The 20,999-nt window shown below is 41.5% G+C and overlaps 2 protein-coding genes across 2 annotated transcripts; one reads left to right on the forward strand and one right to left on the reverse strand.

Moving 5' to 3' along the window:
* Positions 1-513: 513 nt before the first annotated feature.
* LOC148080164 (radixin-like) lies at positions 514-12,576 on the forward strand. Its single transcript, XM_087791771.1, has 15 exons — positions 514-685; positions 1,858-1,925; positions 6,151-6,234; positions 6,381-6,476; positions 6,621-6,743; positions 6,806-6,957; positions 7,036-7,119; positions 7,187-7,333; positions 7,394-7,490; positions 7,560-7,723; positions 9,367-9,497; positions 9,553-9,713; positions 9,772-9,864; positions 10,959-11,195; positions 11,274-12,576. The coding sequence occupies exons 2-15, from the start codon at positions 1,914-1,916 to the stop codon at positions 11,436-11,438; spliced, it is 1,746 nt and encodes a 581-aa protein (XP_087647897.1). The 5' UTR covers positions 514-685; positions 1,858-1,913; the 3' UTR covers positions 11,439-12,576.
* A 233-nt stretch (positions 12,577-12,809) lies between these two features.
* On the reverse strand, positions 12,810-20,931 carry cab39l (calcium binding protein 39-like). The gene is made up of 9 exons (XM_087791773.1): positions 20,725-20,931; positions 17,307-17,425; positions 16,957-17,121; positions 15,152-15,270; positions 14,884-15,052; positions 14,671-14,730; positions 14,496-14,561; positions 14,286-14,429; positions 12,810-13,760 (listed from the first exon to the last, which is right to left on the reverse strand). The coding sequence occupies exons 2-9, from the start codon at positions 17,403-17,405 to the stop codon at positions 13,581-13,583; spliced, it is 1,002 nt and encodes a 333-aa protein (XP_087647899.1). The 5' UTR covers positions 17,406-17,425; positions 20,725-20,931; the 3' UTR covers positions 12,810-13,580.
* Positions 20,932-20,999: the final 68 nt, after the last annotated feature.

The raw sequence follows: 20,999 nt of genomic DNA on the forward strand, positions 1-20,999 counted from the left end.
AAAACCCTTTTTTTCTTATGTTGTGTGCTATCTTGTTTCAATATTTTATTCGGTATTTACAACACTAGCAATACACGTTTCTGATTCTGAAAATAACCTAAATAAATGTAGTACTTCAGGTAACAGGTGATGTATTAAACATAAATACCAGCAGAGGGAGCCAATCAAATATATATTCGATAACCCGCGTTTTTTCAGAAATACTTTACATAGAATGGAGTTCTTTTCCTGGGACGAATAACAATAATGTGAGTGAATAGTATAACCTAACTTTAACAATGTATTTTTCTCATGTATTATTACCTGTACTTAATGCCAGAAATTAATTTAAATAAATTATTTCAAAAATGATTATTACAATGATTACCGGTCGACGGTTCAAACGATGTATTTAATACACTCTATTTATGTAAAGCTTAAGTTGGAAAATAATATTGAAGTTCCTTCCCATGCTTTTATTGTGTCAACTAAGCACCGGAAATCGTGCTCTGATAGTGTGGCTGGCCTCAGACACCCAAATCTTCTTATGGCAGTGTAAACGCTTTTCCACACTTCATTGGGGATCTTAATGCGGACTAGATAACCACACATTGACGGCTGGAACTGGCTCTGGACTCTCGACTGGAGGACATTTTTACACGTTTTTAGGGATTTCCGGCCTCGCTCGTCAGTTCAGGGACAGACGGTGAGTCTTGAAGATGAGCTCCTCAAGTTTGATGCAATAGCGGATATATATCCTCGTGCTGCTCCAACACTGCTGTGGTTCAGGGCCACTCGAGTGTCGCCCGGCAAGTATATATAACTGGATATTAGTCTAATTCTATTTTTAAATCATGTTTCGTAACTCAAACGTGTTGTAGAAACTTCCTGTGAAGCGCCAGAGCAACATGTCACAAGCTGCGATTTTCCAGAAAACTGATGAAGAAGTGAAATAATTCAGATTTATTCTTCAGGAAATAAAGGTAATAACGGAAGAGTGTTTGTATTAAAGTGTCGTGAAGTCCATTTGGCTCGAAACGAAGCGAGTTAAAATGTATGGTTTGTTAAAATAGTTAAAAATGTAACGAGCTAAGCTAGTGGCTGACATGCTACAAGTGGGCTTGTCTTCCTGCTGCTAAAATACATGACCTGAGGCTCTGCTTTACACTTCCTTTTCAGGCACTTCTTCAGTCTGCTGGGCTGATCTAGACATGCATCGTTTCATTCTACAACACACGAGTTTACAATAATATTGCTTCCTCCTTGGACTGTCATTTCAGTAACGTGTACTTTCAAGTTCCTCCTTTGATCTCCTCTTCAAATACAACGTTTAAGCAATAAATAAAATTTGTGGATTTGACTGACGTTTTGATAACAAACGTTTATTGCTGTTTAATATAAAGGCCGTTCAAATATATACATATTTATTTTTTAATTTGACTCAACTCCCTTCTTTATCCTTTATTTAATATTCAAGTATTATGTTGTCTTTGTATCTTCCTAGATTTTGGTTCAGGAACTTCTCTTTATCAGCTTGATTGACATGTCACAGTGACAGTTTATTTTAAAGCACTTTGAAAACACTGCACTTTTTATACCTACCAAAACAAAGATGTCCTTTAGTCTCTTTGTAATTCATCTTTCCAAATCCTTTATTGTTGGAGAAAACCAGACTAGGTAGATTTAGTAATATGTTCCTTTGTTATTATTTCCTGGAATTCCATTAGTGTTTTCTGGACTTTGCCTTTGCTAACTGGGCTGAGAGAAGGATCAAATAAATAATTTAATTGAGTTTATAGATCAGCAAAAGTGTTAAGATAGCCCTCTTCTACTTGGAAGATACAGTTTTTATTTTAAACTTTATGTTTGTGATTTTAGATCCTCTGATTGTTGCCATCCTTTCGAGGAATATTTCCGAAGGAAAGGGAGCCAAGATGCCGAAAATGGTAAGTGACCAAAATTCATTGTGATTACTTGCATAAGCAAAACAAAAAAAGTCAAAGATGTTGTGAAACACTTATTTAAAATGGCATCTTTGTTTGTCGATATGCTGCAAATTTTTTGTAAAACACAGATTGGAAAGACGATTATGTTTGTTGCACATTTTCTACCAAAGCCATATTTAAAATATATTTATATTTATGTACATTATGAGAAATCCCCCCGTTGGTCTGTGGGTTCACTACTCAAAGACCCTTTAGACCAGACAACGGCCCGAGTGGGAAGTGAACTTGCAGCCCGAGGCCAACACAACTGCAACACTGGTGTCATTGTTGCCTTCAGGGTTGAGAGCAGGCCAGAGTCCTGGATCTCAAGCGAGGCCAAAGCACATTTGTTGCAGTTGCTCCATGGCTGTCAGATGGCTTCTGCTCACAGGCTTTTACCAGTCGTGAGTCTGATGATCTGTTTGTGAGGGGTTTTCAAAGTGTGTTCCTCATCAACGTAAATGAGTCAGACCTCACCTGTGGACATGTTGAACTAGTGTGATCTGGACATGACTGAAGAATACTTGTGCGATGAGTAACCTTGGCGTAGCCCACTTTTGGCCCTCCTGAGTCACTGGGGAACATCTGAAAGACGTTCATCTGACAACTCTGTCATCCACCTGCATTTAGACAAGTCACCAAGCTATTCTGAACGATGTGTTTACTCCATCATAAGTCTTGTTAAACATCCTCCTTGTATTTGTGTGGTTGGCAAATAAGAAGTGTTTTTCTCGATTCCAGTGCCAAATTATTACTTGTTGAAAGCAATAATAATTAGTGCAGATGCTTAGTAGGTGCAAACTCTGTCCAACTTGTGTTTTTTTTTATATTTTACTACATGTATATCTGAATGAAGAATCATCAAAGGAGCACCACAACACTTTTTTTGTCTGCTGATGCCATTTTCAACGCTACAAGCTGGTGTTGGTCAGGGAAATTACGAGGTGATGGCAGGTCTCTCGCTCACTTCCTTGCTAGCGGCTGTTTTGCCGAAGAGGGGCCTCTTTGTGTGTTTCCGAGCCCTGTGTGCGCGTGTCTTCACATCCTGTATGTGTGGCAGTTTAAGGTTGGCGGTGAAACGCTTTATGACTGAGAGATGATGAAGGTCGGCGCTGGCTTGTTAAAGTCGAGGCCCGTGGGCTACATCCTGCTCACAGTATATTTATATATGGACAAGGAGAGATTTATAATGACTGCATCAAACCTGATCTGGCATCAGACGCGGCATTAAGAGAATAATTGCATAGCAAGATCGTTGACGCATTTAGAAATAAGAAATGATGACCCCTTAAATTAAGTAATTAATTTTTATTAATATAGCGCTTTTCCAGATTAACAACTTCATTGAGAAATTTTTGTGAAGGTCCAGCTGATTGGGCAAAGCTAGAAAAAGAACAAATGCATCACTTTTTCTGATATAAGATTAAAAAAAAGAACAATAACTGTCAGTTTAAACTGCTTATTTGGCATATCGTAGGTGAGACAGTCATCACAGAGGGATGTGTTGGTGAATGAAGTTATGTTGGATGTCTGCATATTGTGTTTTATTTTGTAAATTGACCAGACATGCAACTTAAATGGAAACCAATTCTATTTGAGTGGCAAACAATGGTGGTCTTCTGGTGGATTTGCATTATTTCTATTTTCCAGGTTGCATTAATGCCAAACTACTTTCCTGCCTCCTGTAACGTTCTTCTTGAGGTCTTGATGACTGTGATTCCTACACTGGTCCTGTCAAACCTCCCTCTTCCACCCTGAGGCCTTCCTGCCTCTCCACGGGGGGGCTAATCATTGGGAGAGACAGCTGCTCGAAGACAGACAGGGCAGATTAGCAGCTCGACTGGTTGAAGTGTATATGGCTGCGGCCGTCCTAAGACTTCCCTCGGCAAAGCTCTGCTAAACGGCTTACGCTATCTAAACAACTGCACATTCAACAAGGGTCTGGACCTCCCATCTGAAATGGATAAGGGGATTTAGGAGAGAGGAGCTAGATCGATCTGCAACGACACACTCTCCAGCGCCATGTTTGTTCGTATGAGGTAGATTGTTGAAACGGCTTAACTAGGTTAAAGATTTTCTAAAGTGCCAATGTGCCTCATGTACTTGCTACTCTTATGGTACAAGAGTTTCAGTTGATCACCAGGTTTAAAACCCCCAATCATTTCAGATCATCTCTTTTCTGGATCGTTCCCTCCAGTTCACTGGCTTGTGAAATAGATGTGGGTCGTGTCTCTGCAGTAGTGGCCAGTCCCTGACCCCAGACAGCTGGTGTCAGATAAGGACAAGTCACCTCTCCCTCTCAGTCGTTGTGACCGATTAGCTGTGTCAGTTGCACTTCTTGTTGTTGTCCCTCCACTCCCCCCTCTCTCATGGCGGGGGTGAGAACAGATTAGCCGACCGTCTGCTTCATTGCGAAGGATTCCACCTCTCTAGACTTCTCAAGTCGAGCATGTTGTGTCTCTCGCTCTTGCACACATGCAGAGAGTTCTCTCTGATGTATGAGTTAACCCCACGTGGGGGCAGTTAAAGTTCATGCAAAGCTGATAACGGGACATTTTCTTGAGCAGAACCACTTCTAGTGGTTAATAGAAGTTTGTGGTGCAAGACATTAAACATGTACAATAAACATTTAAAAAAAATAACCTACTTTTTAATTGACATCAGTGATCCGTCTTTGTTTTTATTTATTTTTTGAACATTACAGTTTTAATAAAATATTTGTATATGTAACTGGCATTTCATTTATTAACAATAATAACAATCACCAGTAGAAGTTTGCTCAAAGGCTTCAAAACAACAAATGTATTCTACATTTTAAGAAACATGTGGTGGAATATGATGAGGCTACAGCAGAGAATGACTATAAGAGGACAGAAGGGTCAGCAATAGGTGGATACAGCCCTCGCCTGCTCACTCGTATGAGGTTAAAGTTATAGTTCACACTCATTTTCTACTCACTCTCATGTTGACTAAGATTTGGGATTATTTTCAGAGTAATCTGTTACTTTAGTAATTTATGATACTTTATTTGAATGGAACCTGCATTTGACTTTGACTGTACAGTATACTATTATATTTCAATCATTTTTTTCAATTTCATTACGTCTTCTGAAGCTAAGGTAACATTGAAAACCCCCCATGACTGAGTACACAAGGATACAGTCGACTCCAGTAACTTTGAAGCTGATGTTTGGATGTATTTTGTACTTTCAAAACAAAGTAGTTACAACCTCGTCAAGAAGAATCATCTGGTCTGTAAATTCTGCAACACCACAGTCAAGTTCTCGGACAATACATGAAGTACATTGTTGTTCCTACAGTATCATAATATATTGTATTGTGATGCGTATCATATCCTTGCCTATACGGACCACCACAGTATAGTTAATTACTTGGAAATATGTGATGTTGGCTATGCTTTGGGATGCATTTCACATATTTGACTCTTCACTATTTAGCCTCTTTAGAGCCTAAATATTTTTAAATCTATTAAAGATTGTATTACTGATGATGCTTAATTTAAGTGTTTTTCAATTGTTGCATTGTGCCTGCTAGGGTTTTGGTGTTGGTGGTTTTTCCAGATCACTCACTACGTATGTAGCCTTCATTTGATACATGATGATGGAATGAAGATATCTTTGGATGCAACTTATGGAAAGTGAACAACTTGATTGGGGGAGTTTTTACAGGACGGGCTGGAAAGGCAGGGAAAGTGTTCATGGGTAATAGATGAGGGGCAGACCTGTGCAGGTGCTCCAGGGTCATCTCTTGGCTGTATAGACGCGGGTCATGTATAATTCACTGCAGTCATGGTGTGAGGAAGTTGTCGAGGGGAAACAAAGGAGGCATCAGTAGAAGTATTAGTGCGGTTAGTACAGTAGCCAGAAAAGAAAGTATCAATGATAACTGCTTCTGTGTCGCTCAGTGCACGACTTCCCAGATCCTCTAGTGTGGCTTTGTCTTCCTCTTCCTTCCATGCTGTCCAACATACGTGTGTGAGGACGCCTTATAGGTCAGTCCTGCTGCTCTAGTCCGAGAGATCAATAAGTTGTTTGAGCGAAGTCACAACACTTATTCGTTGCTCACTGGTAACACTTATGCTATTTTGAAAGTCATCTAATGGAAAAGCTCTTTTTTTTTTTTAAAGTAAAGAAAGGAGCCAAACATTCTTTGTATGTATTTTAAGATCCACGTGCGTGTGGCGACCATGGACGCCGAGCTGGAGTTTGCCATCATGCCAAACACCACAGGGAAGCAGCTCTTCGAGCAGGTCAGTAAAAGAAAGTGTAGAAGAAGAAGTGTGTGCTTGGACTCGTAGATTAGATTTATTTTCTGACATGTAACAAGTGTATTTTAAATTCAAAAACCTGAGAAAATATGAGAACAGACCATTAAATGAAACATTTTTTCTCTCAGGTGGTGAAGACTGTCGGGCTGCGAGAGGTTTGGTTCTTCGGCCTGCAGTACGTGGACAGCAAAGGTTACATCACATGGCTGAAGCTCAAGAAGAAGGTGTGTCATTGTTGTCATTTCTTACCAAAACAAATTTGAATGCAAACACGTCAGAGTCAACAGCAGTTGCTCCAGAACAGGAAAATGGTTCCCGGAGCTTGAATAGACCAGGTTGATGTGTGCTGACCGTCACTGTCGCTGCAGGTCACTCAGCAGGACGTGAAGAAGGAGATGCCTCTGCTGTTCAAGTTCAGAGCCAAGTTCTTCCCAGAGGACGTGTCCGAAGAGCTGATCCAGGAAATCACACAGAAACTCTTCTTCCTTCAAGTAAAGCAGATCTAACCAGGAACCTGTGACGATGAGTTAAATAACCGTCGCCCTCCGCACAGGTGAAGGAGGCCCTCTTGAATGACGAGAACTACTGCCCCCCCGAGACGGCCGTTCTGCTGGCGTCCTACGCCGTCCAGGCTAAATATGGCGACTACAGCAAAGACGTGCACAAGCCGGGATATCTCACTCACGACAGGCTGCTGCCTCAGAGGTACCACAGGAAGTGACCTTTGAATCCGCCCCATTCCCAGGTTTTGACAAAATGGACGTTGTGTTTGTGTCCGTGCAGAGTTATGGAGCAGCACAAGCTGACGAAGGAGCAGTGGGAGGACCGGATCCAGACCTGGCACGAGGAGCACAAGGGCATGCTCAGGTGGGTTTGCTAACATGCGTGTGCGTAGACCTGCAGCAGGTTTGTCATCACGAGTGTGTCCAAACAGAGAGGACTCCATGATGGAGTACCTGAAGATCGCACAAGACCTGGAGATGTACGGCGTCAACTACTTCGAGATCAAGAACAAGAAAGGGACGCAGCTGTGGCTGGGCGTGGACGCGCTCGGCCTCAACATCTACGAGCACGAAGACAAGTGAGGGATTCAAACACAAACGCACACACTCGACGTGCTTCTAAACGCTGTCCGACGCAGGCTGACGCCAAAGATCGGCTTCCCCTGGAGTGAGATCCGCAATATTTCCTTCAACGACAAGAAGTTTGTCATCAAACCCATCGACAAGAAAGCCCCCGTGAGTGACCGCCTCCCTTCATGTTCACCTGTGTCGCACCCCTCACTCAATCACTCCCACCCCACACAGGACTTTGTCTTTTATGCGCCGCGTCTGCGCATCAACAAGCGCATCCTGGAGTTGTGTATGGGAAACCACGAGCTGTACATGCGGAGGAGGAAGCCCGACACCATTGAGGTGCAGCAGATGAAGGCTCAGGCCCGCGAGGAGAAGCACCATAAACAGATGGAGAGGTAGTGTTGGACACATGCTGCCCGCTAGAGGGCAGTGTTTACCTCATTGTGTCGCTCTTTAAAAAGTATTTCTTTAAATTGACAATGATTTGAATCTATCAGCGTATGTTCTCTTATTTACATTCTGAAAAAATATATAATGACACTTTAACGACTATGTAGTATCTATTTGTATTTAAACTTCAATTTGAACCCAGTAATTGCTAATTTTGAATTCAATTTCTGCAGTTAAACTTGAAGGTTCTAAAGCAGGTGTGGGCAATGCGTCCATCGCGATCTACCGGTCGATCGCGAAGCTGTTGCGAGTAGATCGCGTGATTTAATAAAATATGATATAAGAAAATGGTAAAGAGAGCTCTGATTCGCTGCTGTGCATGTCAATCAAATGGTTATTGCGCCGATTGGTTGACAATTTGATTGACATGCACAGCAGCCAATCAGAGCTCCCGCCTCTTCCACTGAACGCATGGCAAAGTTCATATGAATCGAGAATAAAAAGAGCAAAACGTGCGACAGTCATTTTACGCAATTCAGAAAAACGATATAGAATTATAAGCTTGTTTAAAAAAAAGTCACAGAAACATGACGTCAGTTCCATCAAAGTCAAGCTGCAGGTTCCAACCTTTTGTGATCGCGTCCTTAAAACACACTTGTATTAATACAACATCACATGATGACTATTTGTAAATGACCTTTATCTCACGAATATAATAAGAATACGCTGAAACCCAAACACGTTAAACAGGTGCAGGTGAGACACACATTCTAATGACGTCAGAGACGAGCAGACAAAGCGATTATGATGATAAATTACTGGTTAACAGTTTCTATTCTCGTTAAACTTCATCTGAAGATGTTTTAAATTTTAAATAATCCACTTGTGTGATTCATATCAGACATGTTTAAAATTAACAAATATAAACTGTTGGTTTGAATTCATGTTTTCATTTTTTTTTGTTTTTTCATGATCACAGAAATGGAGAAATTTAAGTCTTGCTTCATTTAAACATGATGGACATATTGAAATGGAGGCATGGAAAGGGATGAACCCGTCTGAATTATTTGTTGATTTTGATGAACAAAGGAAAAGGGCTTGAATTCGTGTCAAGCACAGATTCTTACACATGAATATTATTTGTGCACCATTTGGGTTCGAATGAATGACCATTTTTAGTAGGAAATCAATGCAATTCTTAGTACATACGAGTCTGAACTTGTCTGCAGTGGAGGATGACATTTAACACAGGCTGACACTGAGCTTAAGACCAGGTCTCATGGATCTCATGGATCTCATGGACATTTTTGGAAGTTACTCTCAGAGGAAAAGTATCTTCTTATGAGGAAATATGCTCCTCACTGACTGACTCTAGTTATTTATGTAAGTCAGTATTTATATGAAGATGATTAATTCCTCACATCCTTCCATCATGACTGATTATCAGTCCTTTCACTTCATTCAGTGCAAGTCATCTGAGTGAAGTATGTAATTACTTACGTTGAGCAAATTTGATGAAGGTAGATCTTTTGAACTTGATCATTAGAAAAGTAGCTCGCAAACCGAAAAAGTGTGAGCACCACTGTTCTAAAGGCTAATATGAATAATGACATGTAACCAAGTCGGTAAATGTAACTGAACATTCCAGAGCGCTGCTGGAGAACGAGAAGAAGAAGCGGGAGCAGGTGGAGAAGGAGAAGGAGAGAATAGAGCGTGAAAAGGAAGAGCTGATGGAGAGACTGAGGCAGATCGAGGGGCAGACCATGAAGGCTCAGAAAGGTGTGGAGACTGAGGCTGGAGAACGACTTGTATCTGACCGTGTGTGACGTCACAGAGCTGGAGGAGCAGACCCGCCGGGCCCTGGAGTTGGAGCAAGAGAGGAAGAGGGCGAGAGAAGAGGCGGAGAGGCTGGAGAAGGAGAGACAGACAGCAGAGGAGGCAAAAGCGGAGCTGGCCAAACAAGCCGCAGACCAGCAGAAGAACCAGGAGCAACTGGTGAGCTCGAGTCTGATCATGAAGTCTAGACCGTCACCTGACCACTTTTGGATCTCAGGCCGCCGAGCTGGCAGAGTTCACCGCCAGGATCGCTCTCCTCGAGGACGCCAAGAAGAAGAAGGACGAAGAGGCCACAGAGTGGCAGTACAAGGTACAGACTAGTGAGAGGTTATTAAAGTGTTTATTGGAGTACTTGACTCTGGTGTTGAAGAGTTTACAGACCACATGACTCTTGACGAAGTTGTAACTGCTTTCATTAGTTTTTTTTAACCAAAAATATGTACAAACGTATGGAGTTAGATTTGTTTCTTTATTGTTCAATTCAATTCAAAATTGAAATCTTTTGTTTTTAATCAAAGTAAAAAAAGGATTCATATTTTTGATTGTGTGGAGTTTGTATCCCCATGGGATAGTCTCCAGTCTCCCCGCGACCCTGTTAAGGTATGAAGCAGTATTTAATGAATGAATGGATGAAAAGACTCATTTAGTCACGTGTCATATGAGGGCGGGTGCTTTATGGCGTCACAACCTGGACAATTGTTTGAGAGCGAACACAGTGAACTCGTGGCGCAGAAACACAAACGAGCACAAAAACATTATCCTGGCGCATAAAACACGTATGTTGTGTACTACACATGATCAAGGAGCGCACATGTAGCGATGACTCACTAGCCCCCAACTTTTTTCACTTCAATCAAAAATATATATAATTTCTTCACTTTAATTGATTGAAGTTCACTTATTTTTTTATTGAATAATTAAAACACAAACGTCCTACCTAAAATATGACCCTGTAGAAAAAGAGACCACTTCAATCAAAGAAAGCGGTGTGAAAATGTTTTTTTTATTAAAGTTATTTTTTTTTATCTAAATATATTTTTTATTTAATCTTTTTTTTTCATTGAAAAATAACTTTTTTGATTGAACAATAAAGAAAGAAATCATGCTCCATACAAACATCAGCTATAAAAGCTGCTGGAGTCGACTGTATCCTCTCGTCCTCAGTCATCTACGGGATATAATGACTGCCACATCTGGTGGTGAACAAAGGGTGTGAATATTTGTATGTTAATTTTAGTTTAAAAATATTTATTCTATACACGTTATAATATAAATCATAATAGAACTGTGATAAAAAATGTAAATGATTTGAAAAGTATCAAAACAATGAATCGTTATTTTCTCACACAAAGGGACGAGGATCACGTTTAGGAGGGAAGTGTGTAAAACAAGTTTGTGTCGCAGGCTCTGTCTGCTCAAGAGGACCTGGAGAAGACCAAGGAGGAGCTGAAGACGGCCATCATGGTGGTGACGCCGCCTCTGGGCAGCCACTCTGAGAGCGAGCAGGACGAGCAGGATGAGAATCACGCCGAGGCCAGCGCAGATCTGTCCAACGAGGGCGTGAGTCAGCTGGACCTGCGCAGCGAGGAGGAGAGGGTCACCGAGGCCCAGAAGAACGAGTGGGTCAAGAAGCAGCTGCAGGTGAGCATCTGCTGCAGGTGTTAGTGGATCACCATCACCAGGATGCTGCAGCGCCTCAACCTGCTCTTCCTCCCTCAGACGCTCACCTCCGAGCTGGCCGAGGCGCGAGACGAAACCAAGAAGACGGCGAACGACATCCTGCACACGGAGAACGTGAAGGCGGGGCGAGACAAGTACAAGACGCTGCGTCAGATCCGGCAGGGGAACACCAAGCAGCGCATCGACGAGTTCGAGTCCATGTGAGAGGAGCTCTGCTTTTCATGAACAGCTGCTGTGGACTCGTGCGCCCCGGAACTCTTGCACAAACCACGAGGCCACTTCCTGCCAAACTGCCAAACCTCCGCCGCCTCCCTCGGAACCTTCTCGCAGACGCGTTTCTGGAGGAGACTTGTGGCGGAGATCTTCTCCAACCAAAACGAATAGTTTAATTTAGAGCCGACACGTCGTAGAGCTACTTTTGTTCGGCTGCTGCTTTATTCGCTAAGCTTGACCTCAGTTAACCTCCTGATTTAGTTTGACTCACGTCTCAGTGTTTACTTATAACCTCACCGCAGTATTTTCACACCTTTCACTCACAAATGGTCAATTTTTGGGAAAAACAGACGTTGTTTTTTGGGGTGGGTTTGTAGCACCAGGTGAAAAAGGGAACCTCCAGATTGTTTGCACGTGTCAGCACAGTGTTGTTCCACACTCGGCCTCCAGAGAGGCTGTTCTCTGCCTGCCGGCTCGGAGAAACGGCGCCCTCTCTGGCCGGGGAGCTTATGAAAATAACGGTCTCGGTTTGGGTCTCTACCTCAGATAAAGTTCGCCACAGTGGCCGAGGGGGGGACGATTGTGGAAACGCATTAGCTGACTCGGCACAAATTAAAAAAGAAAAAAGTGGAAGGATGTTTCTGTAAACATTCTGCCTGCACTCGTTCGCGACTAATCACTTTTTAAAAGTCAAATTTACGTCAGGTTTGACCCCCGAAAACCTTCCTTACCTTTGTTGTCAAAGAAAGTTTGTTAAAAATGTGACTCACCTGGAAATTATGTTACATCCGGTGGAGACAGTTTACACGCTTTTTCAGTTAAATTGGTTAACGGATGCCAAAAATACTTTTTTTCTTATTTAGTTCCCATCAAGTATTTTAAGTTGTCGTGAGGATTTCTTTGGGTCATCGACAAAAGGATGTGAGAATCCCACATTATTTTAGTTCCTGTATCAGGTGAGTCCACTTTGTTTTCGTTGAGTTCGGATATAATATTGCAACACCGGACCCAATTATCGGCCCTCTGCTGGAGGCCCCCGGTACTGGTCGGCTGTTTTTGACGTTTATTCTGAGAGCGCAGACGATCTTTTCAGTGGTTCACTAATAAAAGTTTTACATTTTGAACTCCATCATGTGTGACGTTCTTATCGTGGACAGAAACCAAATGAGGAAAACTAGAATTTGGGTTGATTCTACTTTAGTTTCTTAATGTGTATCCGTTTAGTTCTTGTTGACACTAGGGTTTATTTTAAGATAACTTTCAGAGAAAACTTTCATTTTGGATGAAAGTCTTTTCAGAATTAAATTTCCACACCTCTTGAAAGATGACCGTCTTAAAAAAAGTTTGTTACAAAAACCCACATCTGATTTATTCACTTTTATTTTCTCAAAGCCAAATGTCACGAAGCCCGAAAGTCTTGGACGATCATTAAATTCCCAATATGGAAGAATGAAAACTTGTTGCGCACAAACCGAGAAGATGGCGAGGTTCACCGCTCAATCACTGTCCAAAAATCATTTTCAAAACAGAAGAATTAAGCTCACCCTAATGTTAAAAACAAATCACATCACAGGAAATGGCACTTCTAGACGCAGCAGAAGTTAAAGAAAATAAAACGGCAGCTGTACAGGAGTCGGAACACTGATCGTTCACAAAGTGCTTCAGCCACCAGGCGGCGCTAGTCTTCAACAACAGCTGCTTCAAAGATTCAATCACCCATTTTCTGTCTTTTTGGCATCAACCAGCTTGATTCTCAGTCTTGCTTAGCTCTGATTTCTAGACAAACACCAGCAACGTATTGATCATTTTAGAGAATTAAACGTAAGGAAACTCTGGCACCCAAACCCTTTTCTGATCTTGATTGACAGTTTAAATTTGACTCCATGAGCAAAGAAAAAGGCAGCTTCCTCTGATCAGAGCCTGGACTGAGAAACTTTGCAGCTACTTCATCTTTCAATCAAACCTTGTAAACATGCTACCGATAAAAAAAGATGTTTCAAAAAAGGATCAGTGTGTGAACTTTTTAAATGAATAAAAAAAAACATCTTAAATAGTGGAACCGTCCTGGATAATGTTTTTTTTTTTTCTCCTATGTATTAGAAAGTTTGGCTAGCGAGCGGCCTAGGTCTAGGTCTAGGATGCAGGTTTTTTCAACTCCTTGATCTGTTTGATTAGATACGTCTTCTCGTCGTTGAACTGCTCGTCGTCGGTCCGGTCCTTCTGGAAGTTGCTCAGGAACTCGATCAGCTTGGTTTGGTTCTTGAGCAGGATGTCGCTGATGGGCTGCGTCTTGTTGGGATTCGCCACGAACACCTGCCGAACAACCAAAAATGGAGCAAACGGATCTTAAATAATGAAATTCAATTTCCCACTTTTTCTTTAAGGACTTGCCTGGAAAAAAAGGTCTTGTCGTTGGAAAAATGTGTAAAGTCAAACTTAATTATTGAATTTCCCAAGCTTTTATTTTGAAAAGAAAAATGCAAAGTTTGTAAACATTTTTAGAAAGAGTTTGCATTTTAAGCACCAACAGCGTTTAAAAACAAACTGTTGACCTCAGGTAGCCCGCATGAAACTATTTTAAATTGTTAAAGGTTTTTTTCTTCATGGCATTTGCCTTTTTATGTATTTTTCCCCCTAAATTTGGCAGTTTTAAATTGCATCTTCCATTTATGGCTCATTTGTAAGTGTCATAATGTTAAGAAAATGTTTAAAAATTATTCTTGTTACTGCGGTTATTATTTTATATTTATTTCTTTAGCTTGACAACCAAACGACTACGACTTAAGTTTGAAAAAAAGTTCTGAGAGCAGAAAGAAATCTCTGAATCTTCGCCTTTACCTTGAACACGTGAAAAGCTTCAAACTGGATGTTGGCACTTTTGTCTCTGAGCAGGTTCATCATGAGCTTGAGATTTTCAGGTCTGCTGATGTAGCGCGTCATGATGGAGAAGTTGTTCCGGTCCAGCAGGAGCTCGCCCAGAAGCTGAGGGGAGGAGAGAGACGTTGACCAGCTTGTAAATAAATGATCCTCGGATGTCGAGAGTCCAACCTTGAGAGATTGTCTCCTGGTGACGTAGTTCTCGGAGTGCAGGAGCTTCTCGTACTCTGCAAACACCTGCCGGATAATAAGGTCCGTCATTAAAATGAACACTGACAAGTACTTTTACATTTTCACCTCTAATATTTGATAATTTATGCTGGACAAGCAAACAAACAAATCTTACTTCATTGTAGTTTTTCTCCAGGAAACAAGCCACCATGGCTTTGTGTCTTGTCAGGAGGTCCTAAGAAAGAAAAAGAGCAAACCTTTGTATTCATTTAACTACGAACTACTTGCTTAACATTTTATGTAAATAAATAAATATCAGAATCGCAAACGATTAAAAAATGACACTCTTGCATGTGCTGGTCGCGGCCAGCAGGGGGCAGCGTCAAACCTTGAAGGTGGCGAAGGCGTCTGAGGCGATGTCGAAGGTGGACATCTCCACGTAGTGGAAGAAACTGTAGAAGCGATCCGAGTCCAGGATCATTTTGGCCAGCGGCTCGTGGCGAATACACTCCCTCAACATCAGACCACAGTTCAGGGCCACCTGCGGGGTGTCGTACCTGCACACAGCACTTCAGTCAGACATCATCCGACACCGAGGGCGACTTTTTTTTTTCAGGCTCAATCGAGCTCAAGAGTGTAGTTCCGGGTGTGCTCACCCTTTAAGCAGCGTGAAAATGACCTCCTGGTGGGAGCACAGGTACTCCACAGTGGGACACCTCGTCCCGATCTGCCTCCTCAAGATGTTGTTGAAGATGTGACCCACGTCTTTCTTGGCCTGGAAAACAATCAAACTGACTTTTTCATGTCTACATCAAATAAACATTAAAACACAAAACCTTTATTAATATTGTAAACAGAGACAGAAGTTGTGTTGTGATACAGACATAGTAAGTAAGTAACGGTTATTTGTAAATCGCCTTTCTAGACCAGGGTCACAAAGCGCTTGAACAATCAAACATAATACACAGTTAAAATATATACTTTAAAAGATCAAGACAAACAAGACAAACACAGGAGTCCCAGAAAATCAAGGAAAAGCCTGAACAAATAGAAACGTCTTAAGATGTTTCTTAAAGGAGTCAGTAGATCCATCAAGCGCAAAGAGAGAAGAAGATTGTTCCAAAGCTTAGGAGCAACAGTCTGGAAGGATTTCTCTCCTCTGGTCCTGAACCGTATGCCAGGAACCATCAGTAGATTCTAGGCTGGATCAGATCACTGATGTAAGAACGAGTCTGAACATGAATAGCTCTGAAAGTAAGAACCAGAATTTTAAAGTTGATCCTGAAAAAAACTGGAAGCCAGTGAAGAGTTTTAAGGATCAGAGAAATGTGAGTTCTTCTATGAGAGCGGGTCAGAATTCTCGCTGCAGAGTTCTGAATCAACTGCAGATGAGACAGATCCTTCTTGTTAAGACACCACAATAAACTGTTACAATAGTCTAAACAAGAAGACATAAACGCATGGATTATAAACTCCAGATCGTGTTGTGACAACATTTTCCTAAATTTAGAGATTGTTCTCAGTTCTAGGAAACAGTTTCAGGTCAGTTTCCTGCAGTGTTGAACTAGAGACATGTCACTGAACACACAACTACTCATTAACTAGCATGGAAACAGTTGTAACATGTTTGAGAGATAAGACAGAGTTCAGAGGTCATAGCGTTGTTGTCCAGAGGAAAGAGGATGTTTTTAAATAAAGTTGTGCCAAGTTGATACTTTTTTGTCAAAACTTTTTTTCATAAAAACACCAAATGTCTTTTTAAAAGTCACATATAATCCGGAACAGGAACACTAGTAACCAGAGGGAAGAGGTTTTTTTTTTCATTTATGTTACCGAAATAAATATCTTCATTTAACACTGGGAAAACATTAGTAGACACTTCCTGCCAGAAAATAAAATGAAAGTTTAGTTATTATTATACGCAACCTAACTATTGTGTTTTCTTCAAGCTGGCGCTTTTATTTTGAAACAGCTAACAACATTTAAGTTTAAGTTAAAGTTTCAGATAAAGTTTGCATGTTAAGCCCAAGCAGTGTTATATTAAAAATCTCTTTTTCTAAACCTTTTAGAATAAACTGTACAAAACCTTTTTTTCCTTTTTTGTGTTTTTGGCCCCACAAAATATTTGTACAATTGTTTTTTAAATAAAAAAACTTTTAAAAATCCCTTTCTTGATATTTATCTTTAAAAATAAAATCTTCAGTGAAATTATTTCTATCTTGTATCTTGTTCTTATTTTTATGAATAATTTCTGTATTGCTGTGTCTAATTGGAAAAAATTACAATTTCCCAAAGGAGACCTCCTGAGGGATCAATAAAGTTCTACCTAACCTAACTTACATTTAAAACACATTTGTTTCCTAGTTACTCATGTTTTTTTTTTAATTTTTTAAAAATGTTTTTACTTCCTGACTGTCCAGCTAGACTGAACAATCAAGGTCAAAGTTGGATGGGGACAGACCTCAAAATCGATGAGGTGCAGGTTCTCCACCAGCGTGATGAGCAGGCCACTGTTGTAGAGCTCCTGAGCCAGCTGGGCCACCGTCTCCGTGTGCGGCTCTTTGTCGTTGATGCCGTACAGGATCTCCTTCATGGACCCCAGACACTTGGACACCTCATCTGACGCCTGCGAACATCAGCACAGAGAGATGGTTCCTTTAGAGCTGAACCAGAACCAGGATCACATGCTCTCCCCGCAACCATCTCCGTCGTCACGGCAGCGGCGTGTTGACGGACAGGTGCGAGGAGAGCACCTGGATGTTCTGGCTTCACGGGCTCGTGTCACACGTGCACACGCTCCACCTTCTCTACCTTGTCCGTCTTCTTCTGCTTGATCAGGATGTTCAGGTTGTCCTTCAGCATCTTCACCAGTTCCACAGGACTCTTGTGGGATTTCCCGAACAGTGGCATGATGGACACACTCCACAGACCTGAAGACATGGTGGGTCAAATCTTTAGGAACATTTCTAAGCATGAAAACAGGAAACCTGGAACTCCTTAACACCAGAACATTATTTAACCAGTTTAATCTCAACTCACAACTCATCTAGTTAGAACATCACCTGATTTAATTTTCTTCATCTTTTCTGGAAATGTAACAACTTAGTTTTATGTTTATTTGTCTTGAAGTATTAATGTTTTCTTGAGTTTTGAATGTAACTGTACGTTGACCTCAAGTGTCTAGAAAAGCAGCTTCTTAAAGTGTATTATTATTATTATTATTATTATTATTATAAGGAACTAGGGTGTGAGAAAATATTGAATAAAGCTATATTTTGCAAAATAAATTTTCACGATAATGTATCATTTTCTGATCCACAGACCTCAGAGCCTGAGCTGGGGTGTAAGGCTGGATCAGATCAGTTATGTTAGGCCATGACCATGAATAGATCTGAAAGTAAGAACCAGAATTTTAAAGTTGATCCTGAAAGAAACTGGAAGCCAGTGAAGAGTTTTAAGGATTGGAGAAATGTGAGTTCTTCTACTAGAGAAGGTTAGAATTCTTGCTGCAGAGTTTTGTATTAAGTGCAGGCAAAACATCTTCTTGTTTAGACACGAAAATAAACTGTTACAATAGTCTAAACGAGAAGACACAAACGCTTGGATTATAAAAACACAGCCCTAATATGAAAACAGTGGACAATGTTCAACATGTTTTCAAGACGATCACGACACATGTGGGCAGATAACAGAGGTCCTCAGATAAGAATTAAATCATCACATGCCCCCCCCCCCCTCATCGTCAGAATGTAGCGTCTGTGAGGTTGAGGATTCCTGTCACACTCCTCAGTCACATTCCTGTGTCACCTCTAGTCTACATGAGTGCTCACAGGATGATGCTTCCTGCCCGTCCAGGTGCGAACATGCTCGGCGAGAAGAATTCCTCCTCGCCCACCGTCAACACCAACAAGAATGTGACACAGAGAGGTTTGTGAAATCTCGGCGGCCCGGCCTCAGGGAGTGTATTTTCACAGCATCAGTGACACATGGACCTGAATTTCAACTTGTTCTACAGCTACAGTATTAAGACTCTGGCCAGACTTGTGACTGCTAATCCTCCTCCGAGTCCAACACTGCTCCCGCTTTAGATCCACCTCCACCCCTGCACGTGATCCTTCACATCCTCATCCTTCCATATTCCACATTATGCTGTCGTTATCTTTGCTACTGAGGTGCCACAAGGCTCTTAACTTGGGCCTCATGTCATTTCAGTGACAATAAAGCAGTTTAAGGGCCAATATTTCAACGTGTCATCTCTTTGATTAAATGTACGCTTGTTTGAGTTGGTTTACTCCGGTTTCCTCACACAGTCGGAAAACAATCAGAGGTTTGTCGAGGACTCTAAAAAGTCCGTAGGTGTGAGTGTGGATAGTGTGTCTGTGTGACTGGTGACCTGTTCAGGGGGTCCCCCGCCTCTCCAAGACCCCACTAAGGGAACCAGCGGTAGAAAATTATTAAATTAGTGCAGGAATGCTAAGCTATGTCAAATAAATCAGTAAAAAGAGAACTTGTAAACAAACAATTAATCCACAAATGACTTGTTAAAACGTTTTAAATACGTTTAATTAAACTCAAATACATGTTAAAGAGAGAGAATGGATTTTTAGTGATAATCTGAACTAGACAGATATCGAAATATAAATGCAATGTTTAGGGTATAACTGCAAAACCTCTGGATAATAACATGAGAAATAATGTAAAAGAGCCTATAATGAAGATTTTATAAATCCCCTCAATAGTGGCTGTACAAACATAACGCCACCTACAGGTGAAGTGACCTTACTGGTGTTGGCCTTGCTCAGTGGGTGTGGGGAGGCGTGGTGCTCCTGCATTGCATGTGTAGTATTTGTGCAATAGAGGGCCTTCATGTAGTGACATCACTTTGACTCTAGCATGAGTCATTGATGATGTCATATTGGTATCATCTTCATTGTATTTCACACATAGCTTGTCATTTTAGGACAACTACTGTGAAAACTCAACTCTGCTTTCAAATGTTGAAGTCTTTCTGTCCAATATGCAGTAAGTCCCTCATCAGTTGTTTTGAAATTATTACTTTATAAAGTTCTCCTCTGTCTGAAATCTCAGCGAACGAGAAGTTACGAGAGTGAAGTCCATTATGACGTAATAATAGGCTTCACTCCTTCTCCAGCTGTAATCACAACTTCTTTGTTTATACAATGAACCCCTTGGAGGTGGAGACTTCCAGGATTGATGGCACACGGTGATGATCCTCGATGTTTGACCAATCACAGCAGAGTGGGTGTGGTTATGGTTAACAAGATTTAATCTCCAGAAAAACAGTGTTTTCAGTGGGCGGGGCTTACATTTTCTAATGTAAATATTTCAATGAATAGAGAGTTTTGTACAAACAGACACATACTGATGATACAATAGAGACACTTAAATCTAAACGTTAGTTGCCTTTAAGATTAATTATACGTTGAAATACCTCTGTAAATTTTATTTTGACACAGAAGCAGGAAGTAGATTTCTCAATGAAACTGCCTGAAACACAAGTGGTTGCCCTCTGGGCTAAGAATCGGGCGAGATGTCTTGTTATAGGTGGTTTGGATTCTGAGGAGAGAACCTAGAAGAGGCACAGGATATGAGGTAGTGTCAAGTTAAAGCAACAAAAAAAGAAGCTAAGTACAATACAGGTGTGACTTTGAGTGGGTGTGCGTTGTTGCTAAAACCGTAACACACATTTTAGAGCCTGGTAAACATGTTCTTAAACACAACTAAGGCAGTAATAAATAATTTGCGTTTGTAGTTTGCATAAATCCGAGGGAAACTCCTAAAAATCAGACAAAGACGAATTACATTTCTGATGATTTATTTTGAAATCCACCCGGAAGCTGCGCCGTGTCGGCGAGCTTGCCGCCCCTGCCTAAAGTAAGGCAGCAGGGTGGACGCGCTGAAACAACATGGACTCGCTTCGTCCTCCTGACGTACAAGCAGCCGCGTCCAACTTTGCCTGGACTTGACACGCTTTATTTATCGAAGGCGGTTGTTCCGGGCTCGCCGGGCCGCGGAAACAACATTCCCAGACAATGTGGTTCCAGGCAGGCTACACCCCTCCTCGCCTCTGGCCAAACTCCCCGTTTTTTTGTGTTGTTTTGACACATTTGTGCGCGTGTGACACCAACACAACCCTCGAGCCTCGGGCTCGGCTCGGAAAGTCCGGCCGGAAAGTGACGATGTCGACCGAACGAGCGGAGATACTTACAGCAGGGAAGATGTTCGCTCGTTCAACGTCTGGACCGATCCCGTCCCCAAAAATCAGTGCAGCCGATCCTGACCGAAGAGTCTCCACTGCTGCTCCTCAGACGAACGCGGGGCTAAAAATATTGGCGACACAATTTAAAATGTGAGGAATCTGTTGGGAAGGCAGTGCAGAATTCCATCTGGTTGCTTTCCAGGCTTCTGTCGAGCTACCAGGAAGACGCGCAACATCCGGGGTTTTTAATTTCGAGATACAAAATAAAATGTTTCACAAACCGG

Source organism: Callionymus lyra, chromosome 5, assembly GCF_982586985.1.
Source record: "Callionymus lyra chromosome 5, fCalLyr1.hap1.1, whole genome shotgun sequence".
Lineage (NCBI taxonomy): Eukaryota > Metazoa > Chordata > Actinopteri > Syngnathiformes > Callionymidae > Callionymus > Callionymus lyra.

What these genes read in the sequence shown, in the direction of transcription:
- LOC148080164 (XM_087791771.1), top strand. An exon ending in AGAAGAACCAGGAGCAACTG is followed by an intron (nt 9,714 to 9,771) that starts GTGAGCTCGAGT and finishes TTTGGATCTCAG; the next exon opens with GCCGCCGAGCTGGCAGAGTT. An exon ending in GGGTCAAGAAGCAGCTGCAG is followed by an intron (nt 11,196 to 11,273) that starts GTGAGCATCTGC and finishes TTCCTCCCTCAG; the next exon opens with ACGCTCACCTCCGAGCTGGC.
- cab39l (XM_087791773.1), bottom strand. Translation starts at nt 17,405, where the DNA reads ATGCCACTGTTCGGGAAATCCCACAAGAGTCCTGTGGAACTGGTGAAG. An exon ending in TGCACCTCATCGATTTTGAG is followed by an intron (nt 15,271 to 16,956) that starts GTCTGTCCCCAT and finishes ATTGTTTTCCAG; the next exon opens with GCCAAGAAAGACGTGGGTCA. An exon ending in ATTTTCACGCTGCTTAAAGG is followed by an intron (nt 15,053 to 15,151) that starts GTGAGCACACCC and finishes TGCTGTGTGCAG; the next exon opens with GTACGACACCCCGCAGGTGG.